This window comes from Phaethon aethereus (assembly GCF_964289735.1).
Source record: "Phaethon aethereus genome assembly, chromosome: W".
Taxonomy (NCBI): Eukaryota; Metazoa; Chordata; class Aves; order Phaethontiformes; family Phaethontidae; genus Phaethon; species Phaethon aethereus.
The window spans coordinates 6056749-6078232 of record NC_138581.1 but is presented as its reverse complement, the minus strand read 5'-3'; the positions used below and the strand labels follow the sequence as shown (position 1 = coordinate 6078232).

Here is a 21484-nt window from a genome sequence, read left to right as displayed (position 1 = left end):
GGAGCTTCACGCGTGCGAGCCGCTGCGCTGTCCTTCGCTGTGGCCTCAGCAGAGCATTGCTGCCAGCTCCACCGCGAAGGCTGGACCCCCAGCTGAGCCTCACAAGCGAAGCCGCTTTCACTCCTTAACCCAATTTTTTCCTATCTGCACAGTCAGCTGCAGCGAGGCGTGCTTTGAACCGCCAAAAGTAGAGTTGAAGCCGTTCGGTTCAGAGGCAAAAATCCACCCTTCCTCCTCCTCCAAGCGCTGAAGTTGGACTCGGGGAAGCCCCGCTGTGACTCTCTCGTCAGACTGCCAGGAGTGAGAGAGCCCTGCGCCGCGCCGGGGAGGTCTCTTCGAGTCCCGCGGTCTCTGAGCGAGTCCTCTGAGGCTTGAGAGCATCCACCACACTGAACACAGGGTACCCAGCACCTTCAGCTCCTGCTGAAATTATTTGGCCCTTGCAAGAACCAGGCTCCATCAGGACTGACCCTTGCTTGCCCTAACCCAGTATATTGTAGGAACACCCAGATAACCTCAGGATCGGATTTTTTTTTCCCCTCCTGGAAGAAAGGAAAAAACTAGTTAGACACGGAATTGGAGAAAACCAGAGATGAAAAGTTTGGATTTGTTACTTGATACAGAGCATTTTTTTGCTTGTCTTGTCAGGTGTCCTGAGACGTGAGAAAGTGGTACAGAGAGTCCTTTCCTTGCAGAAGTTGTGCTTATCCTGTAATCTGTATTTCTTTTCCCATCTCTCTTATGTTGCTCTTACCATCCTTGTTATCAAAGGGCTTCAAAAGAGACCAGCAGAGCTCGGCTCTCTTATCCTCTTGAAATTCAGTGAAAGGGTTACGTTTGGGTTTCTAGGAATGCCGGAGAGGGTTTAAAGCAGAAATAAACCACTAAGAGTTTCTTTATTCTGCTCTTCTAAGGTTTTTTATGTATACATGGAGTGAGGTTTCCAGAAGGGCTTGGTATTGTCTGTCGCTGCTGGTGGCGGCGGTGAAGCTCCGGTGTCCGCTGGCAGTGGGAGCAGGATGATGGAGGACACTCCTGGATATCCTGCTCTTCTCTTTCTCCTTCAGAACCCTTGGGCAAGATTATCCAATAGAGGCTTTTTAACTTGCATCGACACCCTTCAGCACAGCAACGACTGTATATAAACCTCATGGTTACACCCTCTGCTATGCCCAACAACACACGCGCACGCTTTCTCTTTTCCTCCGCCGTATACATTCGCGCCAGCTTCCCCAGCCCTAGGCCATGTGCCCTTTTGGAAAGAAAAACGGGGGGATGATTTGACTACAGACCCTATGCTGGAAAAAGAGGAACAAGGAAGTGGCTTGAGGAGGGACCCGTGGGCACCGCTGGTGTCAGCAGGATGCTCTTGCGGTTTGGTGCTGTCTGTTCGCCATCACCTCATCCTCTCTTTATCTTCCCTTTCCACTAATCCGCTCCTCAGATGACCCCACTGTTAAACTAAGCTGAACGGGACCAAGACGTCAGGGAATAACACAATAGCTGCAGCTGTCACCGTGTTCATTCTACTTGTATCCTGCATCTCAGTCCTACCTTGTGCCTGCTTTAGGAATTCGGAGCACACACACTGTAAGATGCCCTGCAAGTTTTTACCACATCTTGCTCAAAAAGACTTTTTTTTTTTTACTTTAGGCACCTGTGTCGTAAGCAAAGCATTTGTAAAAATTAAGATCTGATCTTACTGCTGTGTTGTGGGTTGCTCCACTTAGCTTTGCAGTTTATATGCTGAAAATCATTCCCTGACAATCGTGAAACTGGTGCGGCTCATGAGGGCTTTCCCAGTCTTAAGCGCTGGGCACACTGCTGAAACACAGCTAAAGCTGGAATGAATTGAAGTGTGCCCGTTGTATGGAAATATCTGTGGCCTGTGGACTGATGCAATACTAATTTTGAGATGTTCCAGATGCCCCTTAATAGTTAGAGCACCCTTAATGCTCTGCAGCTGCTGTGTTTTGGAATAGCTCTTGTTGACGAATTCCTTCATTAATAAAAGTAAGGGTGCTTATCTGATGTACAGGGAGAAACCAAATATTGCAAGTAAAAGTATGAACACGAAGGGATTGTGGATCACCACCCATTTTTACTTAATGTTTTATTATTATTTTTTCTTCCCTATGCGCCCAGTTACTATCTTTCTAAAGAAATCCATGCTGATGTTCCTCCAACGCTCAGAATTAAATAAATGCAGCAGACCCCCCTTTACCCCACCAAAGCTTCACAACTGGATGCTCCCACTTTTAAATGTGTGGGCAGCCTTTGTGTCCATTTGCCATCATTTCCTCTCTCCATCACGTTTGGCTTGCTCCAGAGAAAAGGTCTGGTGCCAGGATTTCTGCTGGCTGAAACGAGGGTGAAGTTCTGGCCTGATTAAAATCAATGGCAAAGCTCCCAGCGACGAGTAGGAGAGCAGACTGTGATTTGGAGTACTTGGAGGATATACACAAAGCAATCATACACAGCAATATAATCGCAGCCATTTGACGGATGCTAAAGTTAGAGATCAACAGGCTAGCAGCTATAAATAGCAGTGATTTCTGCTGATTCCTCGTTCTGTTATTTTAATCACTATTGAAAATCAATTCCTTTCCTGCCTTTCAGGATAGGTAAAAGCACGTTGTCTGCTCTCCCATAGTAAAACTTGAGCATTTTGTTGTCTTAGACGGAATATTATCCTCCTAACCGTGCTGTTGTGTTGGCATGCTTAATATTTTCCACACGTACACGCAAAACCTGTTAACATGTTAATGGATTTGTTTGCCTGTCAAGGAAAATTTTGCCCCCTGCAATGACAGCTTCAAACTCATGCTGCAAAAGGGCAGGGCAAGCAGTCGCTCAACGGACAAGCACAACACGCTTCTCCCGGCAATACAGGCTTCAGACTTGAGTCGGGTGCCTTGCCGCTCTGATCCGCAGTGCTGGTTTAATCATGTTAATGTGCTGTCTAATTATGGTAAACACTGCATATTATTCAAATTAAAAATGTATATTGCCATTCATATAGTCAGTCTGCAGACGTTTTTACGCGTTAGTGTTGTCTAAGCTGAATGCCCTTTGGTAGGCACCGAAGGCTGTGTATCACCCCATTAGCTAAAAAGGGAGGTGGGTGATCATATATAGTGGCCGTCCAACTTTGAAAGTGTTTTACTTGGCAAGCTATTGGGAGGCAAATGGTTGCTCTGAAGCAAAGTTGTCCCTGCAAAATCTTCTGCAAGAAAAACCCTGCTGCTTTCTTCATTAATAGGGTAACCACAACCAGTGCCGTCTTGGTTGTGTGAGTGTACCTGCCTGGGGTCACACCCACCTTGAGAAAAGAGAGATTTCCAGAGTCAACAGCTAAGCAGAGAGCTGCAGATTGGATGATTCAGGCTCTGATCCTTCCCCTTAAGGTGTTCACCAATTCTTGCCTTCCCAAAAATTGTCCTTGCTTGGGGGCATCTCCAACAGCGGGCGTGTGGCACTTGGGTGGGTTTCATCACACACAAGAGGCTGCTGCTGTAGTAGAAAGCAATCCAGTCCTGGTTACTGTGCTGGTGGACCTGCAATTATATATGAAGGATGCCTAATTAGACACAGAAGTTTCTGAGATGGGTCCAAGCTGGAAAGTATTTCCCTAAATCAAGATCTGTGGTTCCTCTTTGTGTGGGATTGTTGGGATCATATCCTAATATGCTGGATCCAATGACAGTGTCAATAAACTAACTTGTGATTTTGCGATCTTGTCAATGATAAGAAAGGAAATGAACGCGATATATAATAATAGTAACAACAATAACAATAGTAATAATAATAATATACTGCCATATTGCCTCTCTGTGCTTTCAGATATCCAGTGTGGCTTCTTTTGTAAGAATAGGATCACAGTCAAACTGTTCCATATGACTGTATACAGTGAAAAGATTTACTTGGATATTTCAGTGCATGCCACATTTTTATACCACAGTTGTGGGTTACTACTGGGCGGAGTGAAAACGTGAAGAGGACTGTACAGAACTGCTTAACAAGTGGACAATCCAGAAAAGGCTGGACAACGCAATGTATATCAGTAAACAGATGGATTTTACTGGCAGAGAGGTTTTTTTGTGTTCAGAAATGGGAGTTGTGCATGCACTTGGCTCCACAGTTGTGTAATTGGGCCCATAAAATTCTATCTTTTTCATTGTATTAGGCATTTATAGTTTCCTTTAAGAAGGTTTCATTATTCCTTTTTTTTCCTCTGGGATGCAAGGGTAGATGCTTAGACTTGTATACTTAGTGTGCTCTATTATTCTTTTGATTGCCTCCCCATGCTTCATTCACTATGGTTCGATCTGGAAAATTACAGTGGAAAGGACTTCTGTGCCTTGGGATTTAATTCTTTTAGGGAACAGAAAGAGTTCCTTGAGTCAAATTATTTTATGTTTCAAGTGTCCCAGGTCATTTGTTTGTTTTCCCTGTTTGATTTGTGTCCGTTTCTGGGAATGGTTCCCAGTCACCATCACCTTGTAGAGCTGGACTAGATAGGAGGAGCTGGAGAAAGAAGGAGTTTCAGATGTACTAATGAATTCTGAATTTTAGCTCAGCAATTATCCTCTACTGGTTTCAAAATGGCCTAGAACTAGAGTATTTTGTAGAGGTGAATGTGAGTAAATGGCTGTTCTTGAGTTCATGTGCTGAGGGAAGACAGCGAGTAATCATATGTAGGTGGTGATGCCTCGACTGGCTGTAAATACTGATTTGTATACAAAGAGCTTCAGGAAGAAGCTCTCTGGGTGGTTTTACATGATCATTTGTCAAAGATAATCAGAATCAGAGCAGATAGCTTGCAAGTAGTCTGTTGGCTGCTGTATTTATACCCTGCTTGAATTTTAAAGATACTGACTGTATTGATAAATCAATTATTTGATCTAACTTTACAAATCTATTTCAATAGATTTGGCCACACGCGGTGGAGGTCAAATTTAGGATTGATGATGGACAAGAAATTTAGGATTAAATGGCACAAGAAAACTGCCGGGTAGTGTTGTGATCTTCAGACAGGAAGAAGACAAAAGCTGCTGCTTAAGCAAATAAATTAAGGAGCTGTGATGAAATAATTTCATGCTGAATACAGGCTTTGTGCAGAGCAAAGCACTTCGCAGGACCTGTGAGATACAGCATGATAACGGACGTATCGTAGAGGGAAAGCAAGGGCATCCCTCGGTCTGTTCCAGCCCTGGGCTCTATGGGGCCGTGTCCTTTGCCGTACTTCCCTAGGGGAGGGGAAGGGGAAGCGATCCTGCCACGTGGTTCACGCACCTTGTTGCAGCCCCGCTCCGTATCAGCGTGTCCAGATCACCAGCACTTTGGAAAAAGCATGAGTTCAGAGATATTTTTAGCCTGCACCCTTTTGCTCCCTCTCTTGACAAGTGGCAACAAACGAGACACCGAAAAGGAGTCTGGGGGGATGCCAGCAGACTGTCCCTTCTCCATCACGGGGCCCTTGGCAACCTCCGTCTCCCATGCTCCCTTCCCCACCCCACCTCTTCCTCGGTGCTGGACCCACGGTCGACTAGGTGCGGCGTGGCTGGGGTGCTGCACGGCCGGGGTGCTGCGCGAGGGACTGCGCTGGGCTTCCTCTGTCTGGGGACCTGGCCGTTGATCAGGACAGACAATAATGGGAGCCCTGTGCTCCAGGGAGGAGCAACTGCTTTTTTCTCCCAAGGCCTTGGCTGTGGCCGGGGAGGACAGGCTGTAAATTTAACCCATCTCCTGTAGCAAAAGGCTGGATGCTTAGTCACACTTGGGTGCCTGGTAGAGTGCTCAGGCCCTGTTTGATAATATAATACTTATTACAGTAGGTATGGCTAAGAGGTGTTCATTACCATGTAAACGGGGCTTGCGGGAGGCAGGTCCCTCCTCTCCCCACACTTCTGCCCCGAGGTACAGGACCAGCTGGTTCAACCCACCCCAGTGACCGAGGAAGTGAAGACACCGGTGCTGCTGGAGGCCCCTGAACGTCAGCAAAACGCAAAACAAATGACAAGTGCTGTTGGCTTCCATCGTATTTCCGAAAAGCTGGGGTGGCTCAGGGGTACTTGCTGGGCCCCTGTCCTTGATCTGAGATCCTATGGCCATGGTCCCTTCATCTACAAGGAGGAAGGGCTGGTGGGGTCACTCACTGGGGACCTCGACTGGCTCCCAGCAGCGGCGCAGAGACCGTAGGTGGCTGCACCCACCTGCAGACTACCTCCGCTTGAGGATTTTATAATAATGTTTAAAAAAACCCAAGTCTCAACTCACAACCAGGATGAGAAGAGATGTCAGACAGTAGGAGGAGGGCTCTCACCCTTGACATGGTTGGCTACACATCTTTGGAAAGAAAAAGGAGAAGTGGGACCAAGTGGGAGGTGGGAAAGAGGGCTGCCACCCCTAGCAGTTATGCTTTACTTCCAGGAGACTGTTGAGGATTGTCTCTCATGTTGGAAGTAAACCCATTAAAATGGAGACACTGAGCAGTGTGGATGGTATGGTGGGTGTGCACATACCTGGGTCTGTGGGCCTGAAAACTAAGGTGAGAAATACACCTGTGAAGATGAACCTAAAGCGTGGTCCAAACGGGATACAGGGAGTGCAGGTGAGACCACGTGTCCTGCTTTGGCCCTCATCCAGAGCCAAATCCTGTGTCTAAAACCCTCACTCTTCTCAAGAATATGATGTTGGATTAAAAAAAAAACCAAACCCACAAAAACAGAAGTGTGAGCTTTGTGGCTGTGAAAACTGTTTGGTAGCATCCTGCAGTGCTTGTGTAGAGGGAGAAGGACCATAGGCTGGGAGACAGGAGGCAGGCAGATGTGTTCATGCAACCTTGCTCTGGTTGGGTTTCTGCAGGACCCACTTGTCCTCCGCCTCCTTGGGGTACTTGGCAGAGAAAACTTCCTCTGTGAGCAGGTTTTTATTATTTAATCTTTTTGGAGGAGTATGTGGTTTGGTTTCTAGATTTGGTGTCCTCGCTGGTTTTTGACTGTCTGTTTGACCAGGTTGATTGGTACTGCAACTTCCAAGAGTTTCTTCAACATACTTCATAATAATTTCCCTTTCTCTGGTTATTGCTGCCAGGTAGTGCAGGATTAAAAAAAAAAAAAAGAAAGAAAAAAAGAAAATCAGGAAAAAAATCACTAGTATGAGAGGAGAGGAAGGGAAAAAAATGGGAAATTCAGAGCAGAGCATTAAGAAATGGGGAGAGAACCAGGGCAAGGACAAACGAGGCTGGCAAAGACGATGATCATGGAGAGGAAGTGAGGGAGATCCCGGGGTGCACTTTACATCCGAGTGCATCCTTTGTGTCCATCGCTGCCTGCGTCCCTGTGGTGCAGGCAGGGGTGAGGCCCCGTGCAGCTGCATCCACAAAGCACCCTGCTAGCACCCTGCGAGGGCTGGAGTGCTCTGCGGGGACCCCAGGGCAGGAGCTGGAGGGGGATGAGCACCCCATTCCCTTCTCCTCTGACCCGCTCACCCCATCTGAGGCTTTGCTCTGGGCGTGGGTGCCCATGCTGCGAGCAAAGCCTCTCAGCACGGGAAAACCCCTCCAGACGATGCCTCGGTCTCTGGGAATAATAGATGGTGTTTTTACAACCTCTCGGAGGCCTGTTCCTGCGTAGATGGTGAAAGGCAATACCTCAGGACCACTGGGTTACAGGAGGTTGTAAAATTGCTCCTCCCCATATATATATTTTTGACAATGCTTTCACTGAGGACTGTTTCCTTTTTTTTTTTTTTATAGCTGTGGCAATCAGTCTGTCTTTTTTTTTTTTTCTTCTTCCCCCCTTCCGTCCTCCCCTTTTCACTTTGACCTATCAAACTGTAAGTCTTATTTCGAGCTGACGGGGAGGCATTAAATGAGTGGCTGGGCCACCAATTTAAGGGAATTGATGATCTTTGGGGCTTACACTCTCACGGGTCAAATGATAATGTTGCCCTTCAGGTTAAATTCATATGTTACATAGGGAAAACTAGGAGCTTTTACCGAACTCGGGGCCAGTGGGACGCAGACCAACTTTGGTCATAAACAACCATTTAAAAGCTGGTTTTGAAGAGGAAGATGCAGGGGTGGTTAATTTTTCATTTGTTTCTTTTTATCACATTTTTTCCCCTCTTAATTTTCTGTTCTGTCCTTCAGGTAGCCATTTTCTGTTTGTCTTCTGTGAACTTTAATATGAAAATCATAGTCCTAAAGTAGACAGGGATAGAGATGGAGATGGAGGTAGAGTAGAGGTAGAGGTACAGATGGCGATTGAGATAGAGATAAACATAGACAGGTATATGTATAGGTATAGATATAATTAGATACAGATATGATTATAGAGACACAGATATAAATACAAATATAGCTATAGATATTCGTATCCATTGTAATGTGTCCTGTACCATGGATACAACCAGAAGCCAAAGGCGTGAAGTTAATGGGGCTTGGAGTCTGATCTCTTGGCACACCAGGGCAAAGCCTACAGATGATGCCATGCTACTAATTATTCATATGATTTTCTGGTTTCCATTTTTGTTATAGTCTCCTTTCTGCCCCATCATGTTCTCTTTATGTAAACCCTTCCAACCCACTGCTATCTTGTCTTCCCTTTGCTTCATAGCTCTGCTGCCACATATCAATGGCCAGTTATGTTTTGTTCAAAACCAAGTATTTCAAGCTACTCAATAAATGGGAGGAAATTACTACCCCCTTTTTTTTTTTACCGGATTGCATTCTCTGTGGAATCATAAACAAATCATTGGTAATGGGCATTTATTCCCTCCTGCATGCTTGACAAATGAGATTGACATTATGGGTCCTCAGCCGCTAGTGGTTACAAAATGGTTTAAAACCTACTGGGTCCATTCAGAGCAAAGCCTGCTGTTGTTTTTATGGGCATAGATTTTGGTAAAACCATCCTATTTTTTTTTTTCCTGAGGGAGATTCCAATGATTCTACAGGTTAAAAAAAAAAAGGAAATTTTGGCTCACATGCAAAGAGGGATTGTCTGTAGGATGAGTATGTGGAGAGGAAAGAGAACTGACTCCAATGTGTTTACAGGCACTTCTCCACCTTCATCCACCAGTGGCTCAGAGGAACATTTACATACACACTGTTTATAGAGCCTCGCACCCAGGATCACTTGTGGGAGACAGAAAGAAGAAAGCTGCACCTTCACAGAACAGCACCTAAATTAATTATAGGAGTCATGCCCCATAGCTCGGGCACAATCAGCGGCTAACGAGGTCATACACCGCTTTCGAAACCCCTCCAAATGTCCCCACAGAGCATCCCCCAGCCCCCTGGCTGCTGGCTCGGGGCAGCTCCTCCTGCCGTGGGTGTGCAGAACAGAGCAATGCCAGTGGGATTTTGGAGTGACCCTTACGGTCCTTCCAATGGGACAAGGATGAGGTGCACAGGGGAGAAGGTGTTAGCTGGAGTTAGCTTGGCTGATCTCCAGTGGTACTTCGGCTGAATTTGCATCTGAATCAAAGTCAAAGACAGGGAGTTATCTGCGTGCTTGGCTAAATAAAAAGTGGACATCTCTCCCACCTCAGTGCACAAAGCTTGTCTCTCTCTTCCAGGAAAATGTTGAATTGGTTACAGGGGTAGGCTCGGTCCATGAAAGGGTGCCTGTCTGCAGGAGTACAAGAGCACTTTGACAGATACCTGAATAGATAGTGTTCAAGTGAAAAAAAAAGAAAAAAAAAGACATCTGTGGAAACTATAAAGCCGTATTGCTTCCAAATATGTGACTTGAAATTGTTTGTAGTGGCCTCACATTCAAGAGCAATGAGAGATCTGGAAAGAGGATACCAGATAAGCATTGCTACCACCAACAGATCAGGGAGGTTTCCCCCTCTCAACCCAAAGTGTAGGGTTGCCATTTAGCAGCCGCCCGTTCAGGACCCAGCAGGGACAAATTCCTCACGTTGGCACCCCTGGGAGCTCAAATCCCTGCAGCTGAGCCCACCGTGGGATTGCTTGAAGGGGGATGAGTGGCTGCTGGCTCTGGGCCATATTTCCAGGATCAAGAGCTGCCTCTGCCTGGTGGCAACCCTCACTGGGAAGGCTTCATTGGGTGGTGGGGCAGCAAAGGGTTGTGTCTCACTTTTCATACCTAGTATGTTCCAGTATTTAAACTGGAAAGACCACATTATAAATACAGCAGTAGGTGCAGCAAAAAAAGTGATATTAATTGGCAGCTGAGACCACCCAATGTTTTGAGATGGGACATGAGCAGTTCTGTATCTGTGATGTTTTGGGGAGTTTAATGACAATTTCTTCACCTCGGGCTTCTGAGTGATCTTTGGAGAGCTCAGAAATCAAGAGCTAACTATTTTCTCTGAAAACAATTGAGTTTGCCAGTCTTTAAATGATCAGGCTTCAGATACCAATGAATTATTTGTGAAGGTCATGCTGGATTTGTGGGACACCATTAACAGTTGCCTCTGAGGGAAGCAAGCCTTCTGTCAGGAAATTTCTTTGAAAAATGGATTATTATTGCTATTATTTTCACAGAATATGTCATTCAGTGATGCTGGATGAGTGCTGCGTTGGTAGGTTGGATGTTTGTGTTGGATATTTCACCCCTGGTAATTACCAACTTTGCGTTAGGAGACCTTCAGTGTGGACACATTTGACAAGGAAATACATCTGAAATCTCCCAATAGCACTTTATAGTTGTTTCAGATAAATAAATGAGGACTTATCTTCCCTGGATCCTGATGAGGTAGTCAGCAGCTTGCAGCAGATAGATTACTACCTACACAGCAACGACAAGTATCCTCCAGGCCCAAGAGAGGGAGATCACTTGCTGCAAGGCTGCCGAGAGCTTACGAGTTAACAAGGAATAAATATTCAACACGGAGTTTTCCCAGGTGTTATTGACATGATGGTCTTTTGCCTCGATTAAAAAAAAAGAGACAAAAATACAGCTTGCTGATTATTACGCTTTGTTTTCATCTTATTAAGGTTTAAATGTAACTTCTTTTAAATGCCAGCGACGTGTTTATTTTACTTTGAATTATCATGTCATAGAAACATACCTTTTCATTTTCAGGCAGTGCCTCAAAACTCAGTATCTTGATTAATAAAATATGAAGAGTTTATGCTATCTGTTTCTCCTGGTTTGAAAGAGCAATTTTTCTGTTACTGAGAAGACAGGTAGCATTGCTAAGAAAAAATAGATATATTTTTTTTCTCTCTTTGCTAAGGCACTGAGCATTGGACTAAGGAATGAGATACGTGGACAAGAAATCTCAGCTCTGCCAGCGACTTTCTGGGTGGTGTTTGGATAAAAATGATGTAACTTTGCATATCCTAGAGTCAGGTCACATCTGAGACAGTCACTTGAGGTCTTTCTTAGAGAACTCTCTGGAGATCCTGGTTTGTTAGCTATAGATGGAGTTTGGAATCAGTAGATGCTTGGATGCCTAGGTTAGATAAAATGAACCCTTCTCTTCAAAATTTGGTCCTACTCCAGACTCTCTCTGTTAAATGGGGGTAATTCCTTTTCACCTGTCCTTCTGGAACCTCCTCGGGGCTTCTGTGTCTCAGCACGTGCTGCCCAGTGCAGTGATGCTCTGGTCCTGGCACAGGCCATGAGGTCTCCCTGCTCTCAGATGCTAATAGTAACAATTAGCAAGTTTTCAGTCACTAATTTAATAGGAGTTTTTTACGTGTAGTACATGTATATTGTGCATATATGCTATACATGTACTACAGACAGTGCTAAAATAACATAGCCTGAACATCAGTTTTAATGGGTTTTAATCAGTTTTAATGGGTTTTAATCAGTTTTAATGCCTGAATCACAAATTATAAAGTGAATGTGAACATCTAAAAAGAATCTAGACATTAGCATGGCATCCTGAGCATACTTCGAGAACTATGAAAACAGGATGCTTACCTACATGTACGAACATAATGCTCAATGACATGACGCATAGAAATTAGATATGTTTTTTGATTCTGAAGTATAAGGTGTTAGGACTCACGTTGCCTAACCTCTTTCCGCTGTTGGAAAGACAAATAGAGTTTTATTTGTTTTTAAATGAAGTCCAAGATTTTCAAGTAAATGAGTGGCTCCAGAAGGTGTGAATTTAAGACGACAAACTCATTCATCATGACGGCATCATGAGAAGTTCTGCACAAACCTGCTGTTTGGCCCCCCAAATGCAAAACCACAGAACAAAGCTTTCCACTCACTTTTTCATGGCAAACAGAATCGGGGCACGCAGAGGAGTTGCTTTTAATTTGTTTGTTTGCTTTGGACCTGTCCTAATCAAGGGCTTTTCCGAGCTGCTCCCTTCCCCTCCCTGCAAAACTTTCCAGACTCCCTTGTGCTTTCCTCCTCTTTCCTTTTATTTATTTATTTTGTGAAAAGAACCGAAGGGGGTCCCCAACATCCCATCGCCTAGGAGAGCTGGTTTCCCTACAGGGCTGCAGACGCCGGGCAGAAAGGACTCAAACAGGCAGCAGTGAGGAGCGGCGAGCGTTATCAATCATGAAGCATGTTAAAAGAGAAGAAGGAGAAAGAAAAAGAGGGAGAGTGAAGGCGGGGAGCGGGGCTGGGGGAAAAGAGCCTGGGCTGAATTGGAGGAATTTCCTCCCCCCCCGATCCCCGGTTGCTAAAGGGAGGTTTTTTGGACATCTGCCCAGACACATGCCGAGTTAAAGAAGCGGGATAAATTCTGGAAGAATGAATGGAGGGAGAGGAGGGGTCGGGAGGACAGAGGGGAGCGCGGGCTACGGGCGGTGATGGCAGCTACGGGGACAAAGGAGGTCTGTGGGGGGAGACCGCAACAGCAGCGTGTGTGTGTGTGTGTGTGTGTCTGCGTGTGTCTTTTTTTTCTCCTTTTTCCTGCTGAATATTTCAAGCATTTGTTCCTTGTAGGGCATTGTCATGTAGCAGTGAGTCCTCTCTGTTGGACGGCGAGACGCAGCTTGTTGTCTCTTGAGTATTCTTCTGTATTGCCTGGAAGAGACAGGTACAAAAGCAGGTAGAAGTTATATCCAGGCAGGCTGCATCAGGGCTGGTAAACACGTTTGAAACAGTGAGGGCGATACGATTGTTTGAGGAAAACTCATTGTAGGCTCTCTCCATCTCCTGATGTCTCCAGGCAAGGTTGCGTGACCTTCTGAAAGATTCATCGAGCCAGGCAATTTCTGAGCATGATTCAGAGTGTAGATGGGCAAAATTGTGTGGTTAGCTTGGATAACCCAGACAAAAGGTCAGATAAATTTTTCTGTCTGCAGCAGGCCTGGGATGTGCAGGTCGCGCTCTGGACGACTTGTTCCCATGCCTTCTCAGTCCCCACGGTTTCAGGATGTCAATCCCTTGGCTCTCTCTGTTTAACTGTTCATCCAAACGATCTCTAGCCCTGTTGGAGAACAGATGTGGGTTAGGACCCACTCAGATGACAAGGCAGCCAGCAAAACTGCGCCGGCAGCAATCCCTGTCCAGAAGAGCCAGCTGGACATGGATTGGTAGCAGTAACTCATATCTGATTCATCCAAAAAAGTTTATCTGTCCATCCTCTCAGGTCTCTGCTGGCCTTAAAAGCTATGAATCTGTGAATTACTCTGAATTTGCTAAAAGGTCTGAACAGCATCTTGTATACCCCTGGTAGATGGTCTCAAGGTACTCCTGTGAATACCCTTCCAAACTCAATGGTTATGAGCCCAGTTTCTTCAACCCTACCTGAAAGAGAATTGAAGTCTCGTGCTCTTGAAGCAGCACCTTGCAGCCTTTCTACGGATGAGTCTTGCTCTGGTTGTGCCATTGTTTTTTTGTGTTCCTTTGACAAGTTTCTGGATTTTTTGAAACTTTAAGAGTTCCCTGTTTGTACATGTATAGTGTATGTACCTCACCTGGTTCAGCTTTGAACCATTCCCATGTGTCCTATCACTGGATACCAGGCACCTCGCTCTCCACGTTCCCTCCTCAGGAGGCTGTAGGGAGCAACGAGGTGGCCCCTCAGCCTCCTTTTCTCCAAACTAGACAAGCCCAAAGTCCTTAGCTGCTCCTCATAGGACATTCCTTCCAGCCCTTTCACCAGCTTTGTTGCCCTCCTCTGGACATGTTCAAGGACCTCCACACCCTTCTTAAATTGTGGGGCCCAGAACTGCACACAGTATAGCATTCAAGGTGAGGCCACACCAATGCTGAATACAGCGGGATAATCACCTCTTTTGACCGGCTCGTTGTGCTGTGTTTGATGCAAAAAGAACCATAAACAAACAGAGTTCACATCTGGAACAGTCATTATCATTTTGTATTGGGTTGCAGTGGCTTAAAAATGACGTAGTGGAAGGCAATACTTACACTTTGACTGCACTTAGCCTATGCTGAGGCTTGCGCAGGTGTATTAACTCAGTTGTTTCATTTATCTTCGGTGTAATAACCTTTGCTTGGTAACAAAAGATTAAATTAGGCATTCAAATTAGTTCATGTTTTGCACAACTGAAATGCAGCTGAGCTGTAAAATACAAAGTCTGAACTTAAAAGAAGTCCTTAGCTGTGGTACTATTGGGAATTTTTGGGATCCAGACAAGCCAGACATTGGCTAGATGTCAATAAGTAATGTTAAAAAAGGCCAAAAATGCAATCTAAGCTTTTAAATGTTGTGAACTGGAAAAGTTGTAGGAAAAGCTGCTTCTGCTCCCAGGAAGCAAGGACACTTAAAGCTAATCTAGTCCAAGGGCTGGACTGGAAAACTTGGGAGAAGTGTGAGTCAAAGAAGTTGATAAAACACTTAAGTGAAGCCTTTGCATGAAAATTGGGACTTAAGAAGGTTCCAACTTGTACTGTTCCTCTGAGACAAATGAGTCCTCTGTTTCTCACAGCTATTGCGAGAGAGATTTTAGGAGCATTGACTTCACTTTCATAAAGGTTATGAAAATGGTTCCATGAGATTTCACAAGTTTTATTATTTTGTGGGTGAAATCAGGTTGGTGAGGGACAATTTGTATTTGACATGGACAGTTGCACATCGAGTTTATTAATTGAGCATCCCTCCTTGGTGTTGTGCTTGCCAGTTTGCATAGAGGTAGGACTCCGAGTCTGATTCCCTCTGCTGTCACACTCTCAGTGAGCAAGATTTTAAAATTTGGGTTTTCTTCTGTTTTGAATGGACATGAGGAAAAGCTTGCTCCCTCACTGTTGGAGCTGTTCAAGATGAAAGTTTGGAAGCACCTTGTGGCTTGCACAGCTCTGCTATACCACCTGCTGCAGACCTGGGAGAAGATTTCAGCATCCAGGCTTTCTGGCACTTTCATACTTGGCTTTATATTCACTTCAATATTATAGATTTTAAAAAGTGAAAAAATAGAAAAGAACATTCAGAAAAGGCAACTTAGCTTTAAAAAATCACTTATGTTAGCCACCTGATGTCAAAGTTTTAATGCATCTAGGACATACAGTGTTTTTCACAGGTAACATTTGGAGGGCTGGTCTGTATAGACCAGTATACATTTTGTGCCGGGACAACACTCCATGTTTTATCAACATAATATAATAATAGTAAGTAATATAATATCTAGATTGCACAATTGTGTGAATTAGGATGCCTTTAAAGGGAATTTCTTCCCATTCTCACATAACAGCATTCTAGAAGCATTTTTATCTTAGTATAATTCTATCCATATAGTAAAAGCAGTGCAACTTCTGCATGGTGACTACTTCTTCTCTATATAAGTTTAAGGCAGAGATGACCAACTGGTGTCCCAAGGCTATGTTAGGTTGCACAGGGTGTTGTTTATCTGGTGCCAAAGAATTCTGGGTGGTCAATGAATCAATCCATCAAGTAAGTACCTTGTATCCAGATTACATCTGCCTAAGGTTTACTAATTCATTATAGGTCTATGCCCATCTGGGAATAGAAGTGGCCCCTAGCATAGAAAGGTTTGTCAGTCCTTCAGAGCATTGACCCAATGTACTTCCTCTGTCCGGAGAGGTGGAAGAATATCGGTCCTTGAGTAGAGGTGTGTGTTTCCAAATCGGAATGGTACTATAAACGTAAATGAGGGTGTACATTCATTTTTATTCTGTGTTTTCATATGGGCTACTTTTGTCTCACAAAGTCGGTATCCAGCTCTATCTAAATAAATACATATTACATTATGGCACAGTCCCAGAATGGATCAAATTATATAGACATCCCTGCTGGCTCTTTTTTCTGATGATGGTTGACTCAATGACTATGCCCCAACCCCATGTTTACTAGCTACCACTGATATTTAGCTTAGATATAGGTATTCAGTGTAAAGAACGAGCTGGCTTCTTTAACCAGCCGGGAGGTTGACCTGCCTGCCCAGAGACTGGGGTTGACAGTGCCCTTTGTCGAGCTCTGATTACAACAGCGCTGGCAAAGCCACCCTTGTGTTTGGTGCTTGCTGGTTTCTGATTTGCTCCGCAGTGCTGTACATCGAAATGAAAAACATCTGGTCGACTCACACGCTCTGTTTAGACTGGTTACACAAATGCATGATATTATGCAACCCAGACCTGCGATCCTATTTCTCCCTCTTCTGAAGCATTTCATATTTTGCTTTTAATCACATCGGACAGACAGCTGGACGGATTCCAGGTGCCATTTCTCAGATGGCGAGCCTTGTGCTTGACCCATCGGCACAGGTCAGCCTGCCACTACCTCATTGTTTTGCAAGAACGCTTTGTGTCTTTCTTGCTTCCCTACCCGTGAAGCTGAGCAGTACTAGCTCGTGCCAAGAGACCAGCTGTGGAAGCTGGTGGAGTTCTTCCTGAAGCATGACAAGCTGGTTCAGGCAGTGTGTTTCGCTTACTTACTTCTTGGGCTTGACAGTGCAGGCTTTCCAGCAGGCAGGGCAGAGCTGATAACCCTCATCCCCCAGCTCCAGGCAGGTCTGCCTGTCCCCTGACGCTTGCAGGAGGTGATCCACCTCGGGGAAGCAGTATGATGCATCGTGGCAGGGCGAGTTCAGCAGAGGATTCCTGATGGCTTTGCTCCTATCGTCCTCTTCGGTGAGCTTTTGGTAAACCACTCAAACGTGCTTTTCACTGGGCTGTCTTTTCAGCTCTGAAGTGAGCAGGTTTCTGAGCAGACTGATTGTGAAAGGCTCAACAACAGAAAACGGCAGCACTGCCCACGGTCTTTCCACCAGGCTCATGGCAGCTGAAAATCAAGTTTAGTAGCTCAAGCTCTGTAAGTTCAGCTTTTAATTAAAATACATAATTTAATGTTAGAGACCTCATTCTCCGAGAAGGGTACCATTATAAATGCCCGCATCCGACCTGGATTGCTGAAAATTGGCATATTGCCTCTATTATATTAGAGATAGCAAACCCAAACTGACTTATCATTGTAACCGTTTGCCAAGCAGACGAAGGCACTGTCTTCATCCCAGATATAAAAAAATGAACTATCACTGATTGGAGTTGACTTATTTTTTATGTAAACTGATGCAACAGCATAGTGTGACCATAGGAAGAGCTGTTGAACATGAGCCTCCACACTGTCACGTCAAATCCTACAAGGCGTGGGGACAGTGCTCGACGGGCTGTCCTAAAGTCCATCACTGGAGGCTCTCCCAAATTACTGCCAGTGTCTATGGATTAGATGGTATCCTATCAGAATTCCTCCTTCTTTATACATGTGTGTGCTCCTATGCCTGCACACGTGAACGTAGAAGCAGCACTTAATATATGGAAGGGAGGTTAATGAAAAGAAACGAACTAGTGCATGTTCTCTCAGGTGCTCATGCTGGTTTTTTCCACTGTCCAGTTCATGCCTCCTTTATAAGGATTTCCTCTTTATCCTGTGGTAGACTCTGCTATAATCCTGGCCTTCACCAGCTGAGATGAAGGGGTGGCTCCTTTAATTTTCTTGGAAGAGGTCCAGTCTTTGGAGTCTGGATAGCTCTGGTTCATATCTTAATAGTTTTCATGCCTTCACATGAATTTTTAAAATGGGAAATACCCTGGTGAGCCCCTGGATCTTTCTCTCTTGGCTGGCAGCTTCCCTGCTCTGTCGAGGCAGCCAAGGAAACCTCATACTCCAAGCCACGAGGACCTCTTCCATTCAGGAGGGGAGCCTGGATTTTAGCTCGGAGGTGCATGCGCGTACGTGCATGCACAGGCACAGGCACACACCATTTGATTCAGTGTTTCTCTCGTCCCCCTTTCACCTATTAGTGTCCTTTGAAGGATCAGGTTACCTTGCCAGTGGAAATATATGAGCTCGCTGTGTGATATAGCATAACTGCAACAGCAGATCATATAATTTTCCCCCGAAGGCTTGTTGCAGACTATGTCGAGTCATTTGTATTTATGACAGCTTGGGGGTGATTTAGTGCGACCTCACTTTGATAAAAGCCATTTAGAGCTCATAAATATGGGTGACACACTGCCTTCTCGGCTGGGATTTTAAACGGAGAGCTGCATTTGCATTCCCATTGAGCTTTTATTGTTTGGGGGGTAAGAAAGGGAAGGAGGGAGAGAAAACAGGAAACGGAAGGTGTGTGCAAAATGCAAAAGGGGCCTTGAGAAACGAAAGATGCTGCTGTGCTTAGAGCATCTCTAGCTCGAAGCACCCGCAATGCCCTCTCCTCTCCACATCTCCTCTTGGGCATGGGGCGAGGTGAAGCTCCACTTGCCCCGTGCGGATCAGCAGGTGGGGGTAGCGGATCCTCCGGATCAGGAAGAATACGAATTTAGCACTTAGTTGCCACAATAATAATAAAAAAATCTTCCATATGCCAGCAGGTTTTGTATTAGCTTGGGTCTTACTGTTATGTGATGTATTTTTTACTTAATTTCAAGGACATATTTCCCAAGTGTATTTATATTCCCTAACTAGATTTATAAGGAGGTAGACAATTTATGGTCAACAATAAAAGATACTTAAGCCCAGCACAGAGTTGTCAGATTTTACGTACTAGACGTAAATTGAACGTTGATGGAAGCAAGTAGGAAGTTTGTACTTGGAAAATTATAATTTTTTCATCATATGTAATGCCCAAAGGAACCTGAGCATCACAGCCCATTGAATTTCGCACGGAGATGGATACATTTATTTTAGAAATGAGAATTCAAGAGATGAAATGTTTTTCCTCTTTGTAGTCACAAGCAGGGACAGGACCTGAGCCTAGGTGGGTGTCTTGACCATCAGGTCGCCAATCAATCCGCTCCCTGCAGCCTTGACTCCCCGTGTTCTCCAGTTTTCCTTTCTCTTACACAACCAGTGTGGGTCAATCGGAACAACTGGCAACTTGTTCTCGGTGGCTGGGAAACTTATCTAACATGTTCACGTCTTTAACGACATAATTATTTATGGCAGGGAGGTGAGGACCAGGATACTTTGTTGTGTGTGTAAAGCTATCCTGCTCAGGGGTTTGATGTTCAAGGCTGTGGGACACCAAATAAAACTAACCAAAGAAAGACTTTTTAACAGCATCTGCCTGTAGCACTAGTATAGATCTTTTTCAGGGTTTTACATGTGTAAAAGCTTTAGATTGTGATTTAAAAGCTTGAACAGCATCACGTGTGAAAGTTACCTCTGAAATCTCTACAGCAAATGCACTTTAGCATATACCTGTATGTTTGAAATACAGCAAAAAGATTTAAGCTGATCACGTATTAAGCCCTTTTTTAGCTTTTGGGAGCGTTCTTTATAAATTATAGTGATTTTATTGAACACTATTATTATTTTTTGGGGTCTAACAGGATAAAGCTATCACAAAAGCAAAGTAAATCTTGCCTGCCTCTCAAATCATTCCTACGGTGCAATATATCGCTAGATGCCAGATACGTGTGGACAGAACACTGTATCAAATTATATAATTTTATACCTAAACTAATCAGTTAACCAGTTTGCCATTAGCACTGTCCTCTGGGTTGGATAGCGTTTATGTGTTGCGCTGTTTGTTCGGTTTGACGTTTGCGTTCTCAGTGTTTCCTTTAAGCTATTTTATTACGAAAAAATTATTCACGTCCCAACCCATTAGTTGTGCACGGTGGTGGACCAGCGCTACCCGGGCATGGATTCAGAGGGGGGGTTGAGTAGGGAGGAAGGCTCTGAAGCTGCAGTCTGGGTCTTCTGCACGAGCCTCAGCCGGCCCACGCGCACCACGCGGCACCGCCGCGCGGCTGTACCCCGCCGCGCTTACGTCGGGGCTCCCGCCGAATACCCAGGCAACCGAATCCAGAGGAATTAAAAGGCAGTGTGCTTTTCATTAAGCAAATGAAAAAAAAATCACAGTCCCTGCCCCGAAGATTGTACACTGTAATCAATGGCAGCATTAATGGGAAACTTCACTGCACTCGGAGGAACAGTAAAACACGCATGATGGGGCCCTGAAGACGAGACAACCAGTAAACTACTTACTCTGCTTCGGCTTCATTAGCCATTAGAGGAAGATAATGGCACTTACCTTCCCCCACCAGAGATTAGTTAGTCGTCGCTAGCGCAAAGTTTTGGGCGGGGGGGGGGAAAGAAAAAAGAAGAAAAAGAAACGTCCCTCCAGTTCTTGCCTTGGTGGGGTTGGCAGCGGGCGAGGACAGGACCCAGGCTGTGCCGCACGGCTCCAGTTGCCGTCCTGGTTGTGGAGCACCGGGATGCCTGTGTGTGGGCTCTGGGCTTGGGGAGGAGCAGCAGCGTTGGGTGCCTGCAGCTCTGGGCCACTCCGGCACGCACCTCCCAGCACCGGGAGGAGGAAGGAATAAATTTACCAATCTGGCCTTCCCGATTTGGGGTTCAAGTTGCGGTTTAGCTCCTAAGCCGGCGTGTTCGGAGATGGCTGTCAGCTGTCCTGCGGGCGTTCAGCGGGTCTGCCACAAGCTCCGTGGGGCCAAAAGCTGGCGTGGCAGCCTGCGCCCCGGCTCCTGTCCGAGGCCGAAGGGACGGCGCCGCGCGGGGAGGCTTGCGCAGCACCGCTCCGCGCTGTGCCCGGCGCCGGCCGATGCCGCTTGTCTTTAGAAGCATTTTTATTAAAAGTAGGTCCTAGAGCAAACAGGCTTTGCGGTGTGGCTTTTTTTATTAAATGGGCTGATTCGGTCTCCGCTGACTCAAAAAGCCAATCAACAAGCCCTCGGAATCTTTGATCCATTTTTCTACTTAGCTGTTCTCTAAAGGCTCAATTTCCTCTCCTGTCATGCTTTCGAGAGGGGGAAAATACACAGCCTAGTCCCCAAGTTATAATACAATTATTTGGTGCAAGGGAATTTTTTTTTTTCACTTGAATAAATTAGTTGTTAATTAAAGCTTTTTGATGTAGTGCGAAAGGAGTTATATTTGATACCAACAGCTGTATGCTGTTTGATTTATAGTCCTTTGGGGTGTTGTTGGTTACAGCGATCCGTTCCTCCCCTTCCCCCACAAAACACACACGCACACTCACTTCAAAGACCATTAACTGGTACTGTGTTTTCAATTAGAAGAACAATATTTTTGCTGTTGTTTTCACTTTTCTATACATTGCTTGAAAACGGAAGCGCGATGTTTC

General features: G+C 45.3%; 1 protein-coding gene across 1 annotated transcript in view; it reads left to right on the top strand.

Annotated features, from left to right (window-relative positions):
- Nucleotides 1-21484, top strand: part of LOC309415081 (SET-binding protein-like) — a gene marked incomplete at its 3' end in the record, with an annotated part of 246554 nt that overhangs the window by 61371 nt on the left and 163699 nt on the right. Inside the window, 2 exon segments of the mRNA XM_082012495.1 lie at nt 13549-13608; nt 13611-13631. Coding sequence (XP_081868621.1) covers nt 13549-13608; nt 13611-13631 — 81 coding nt within the window.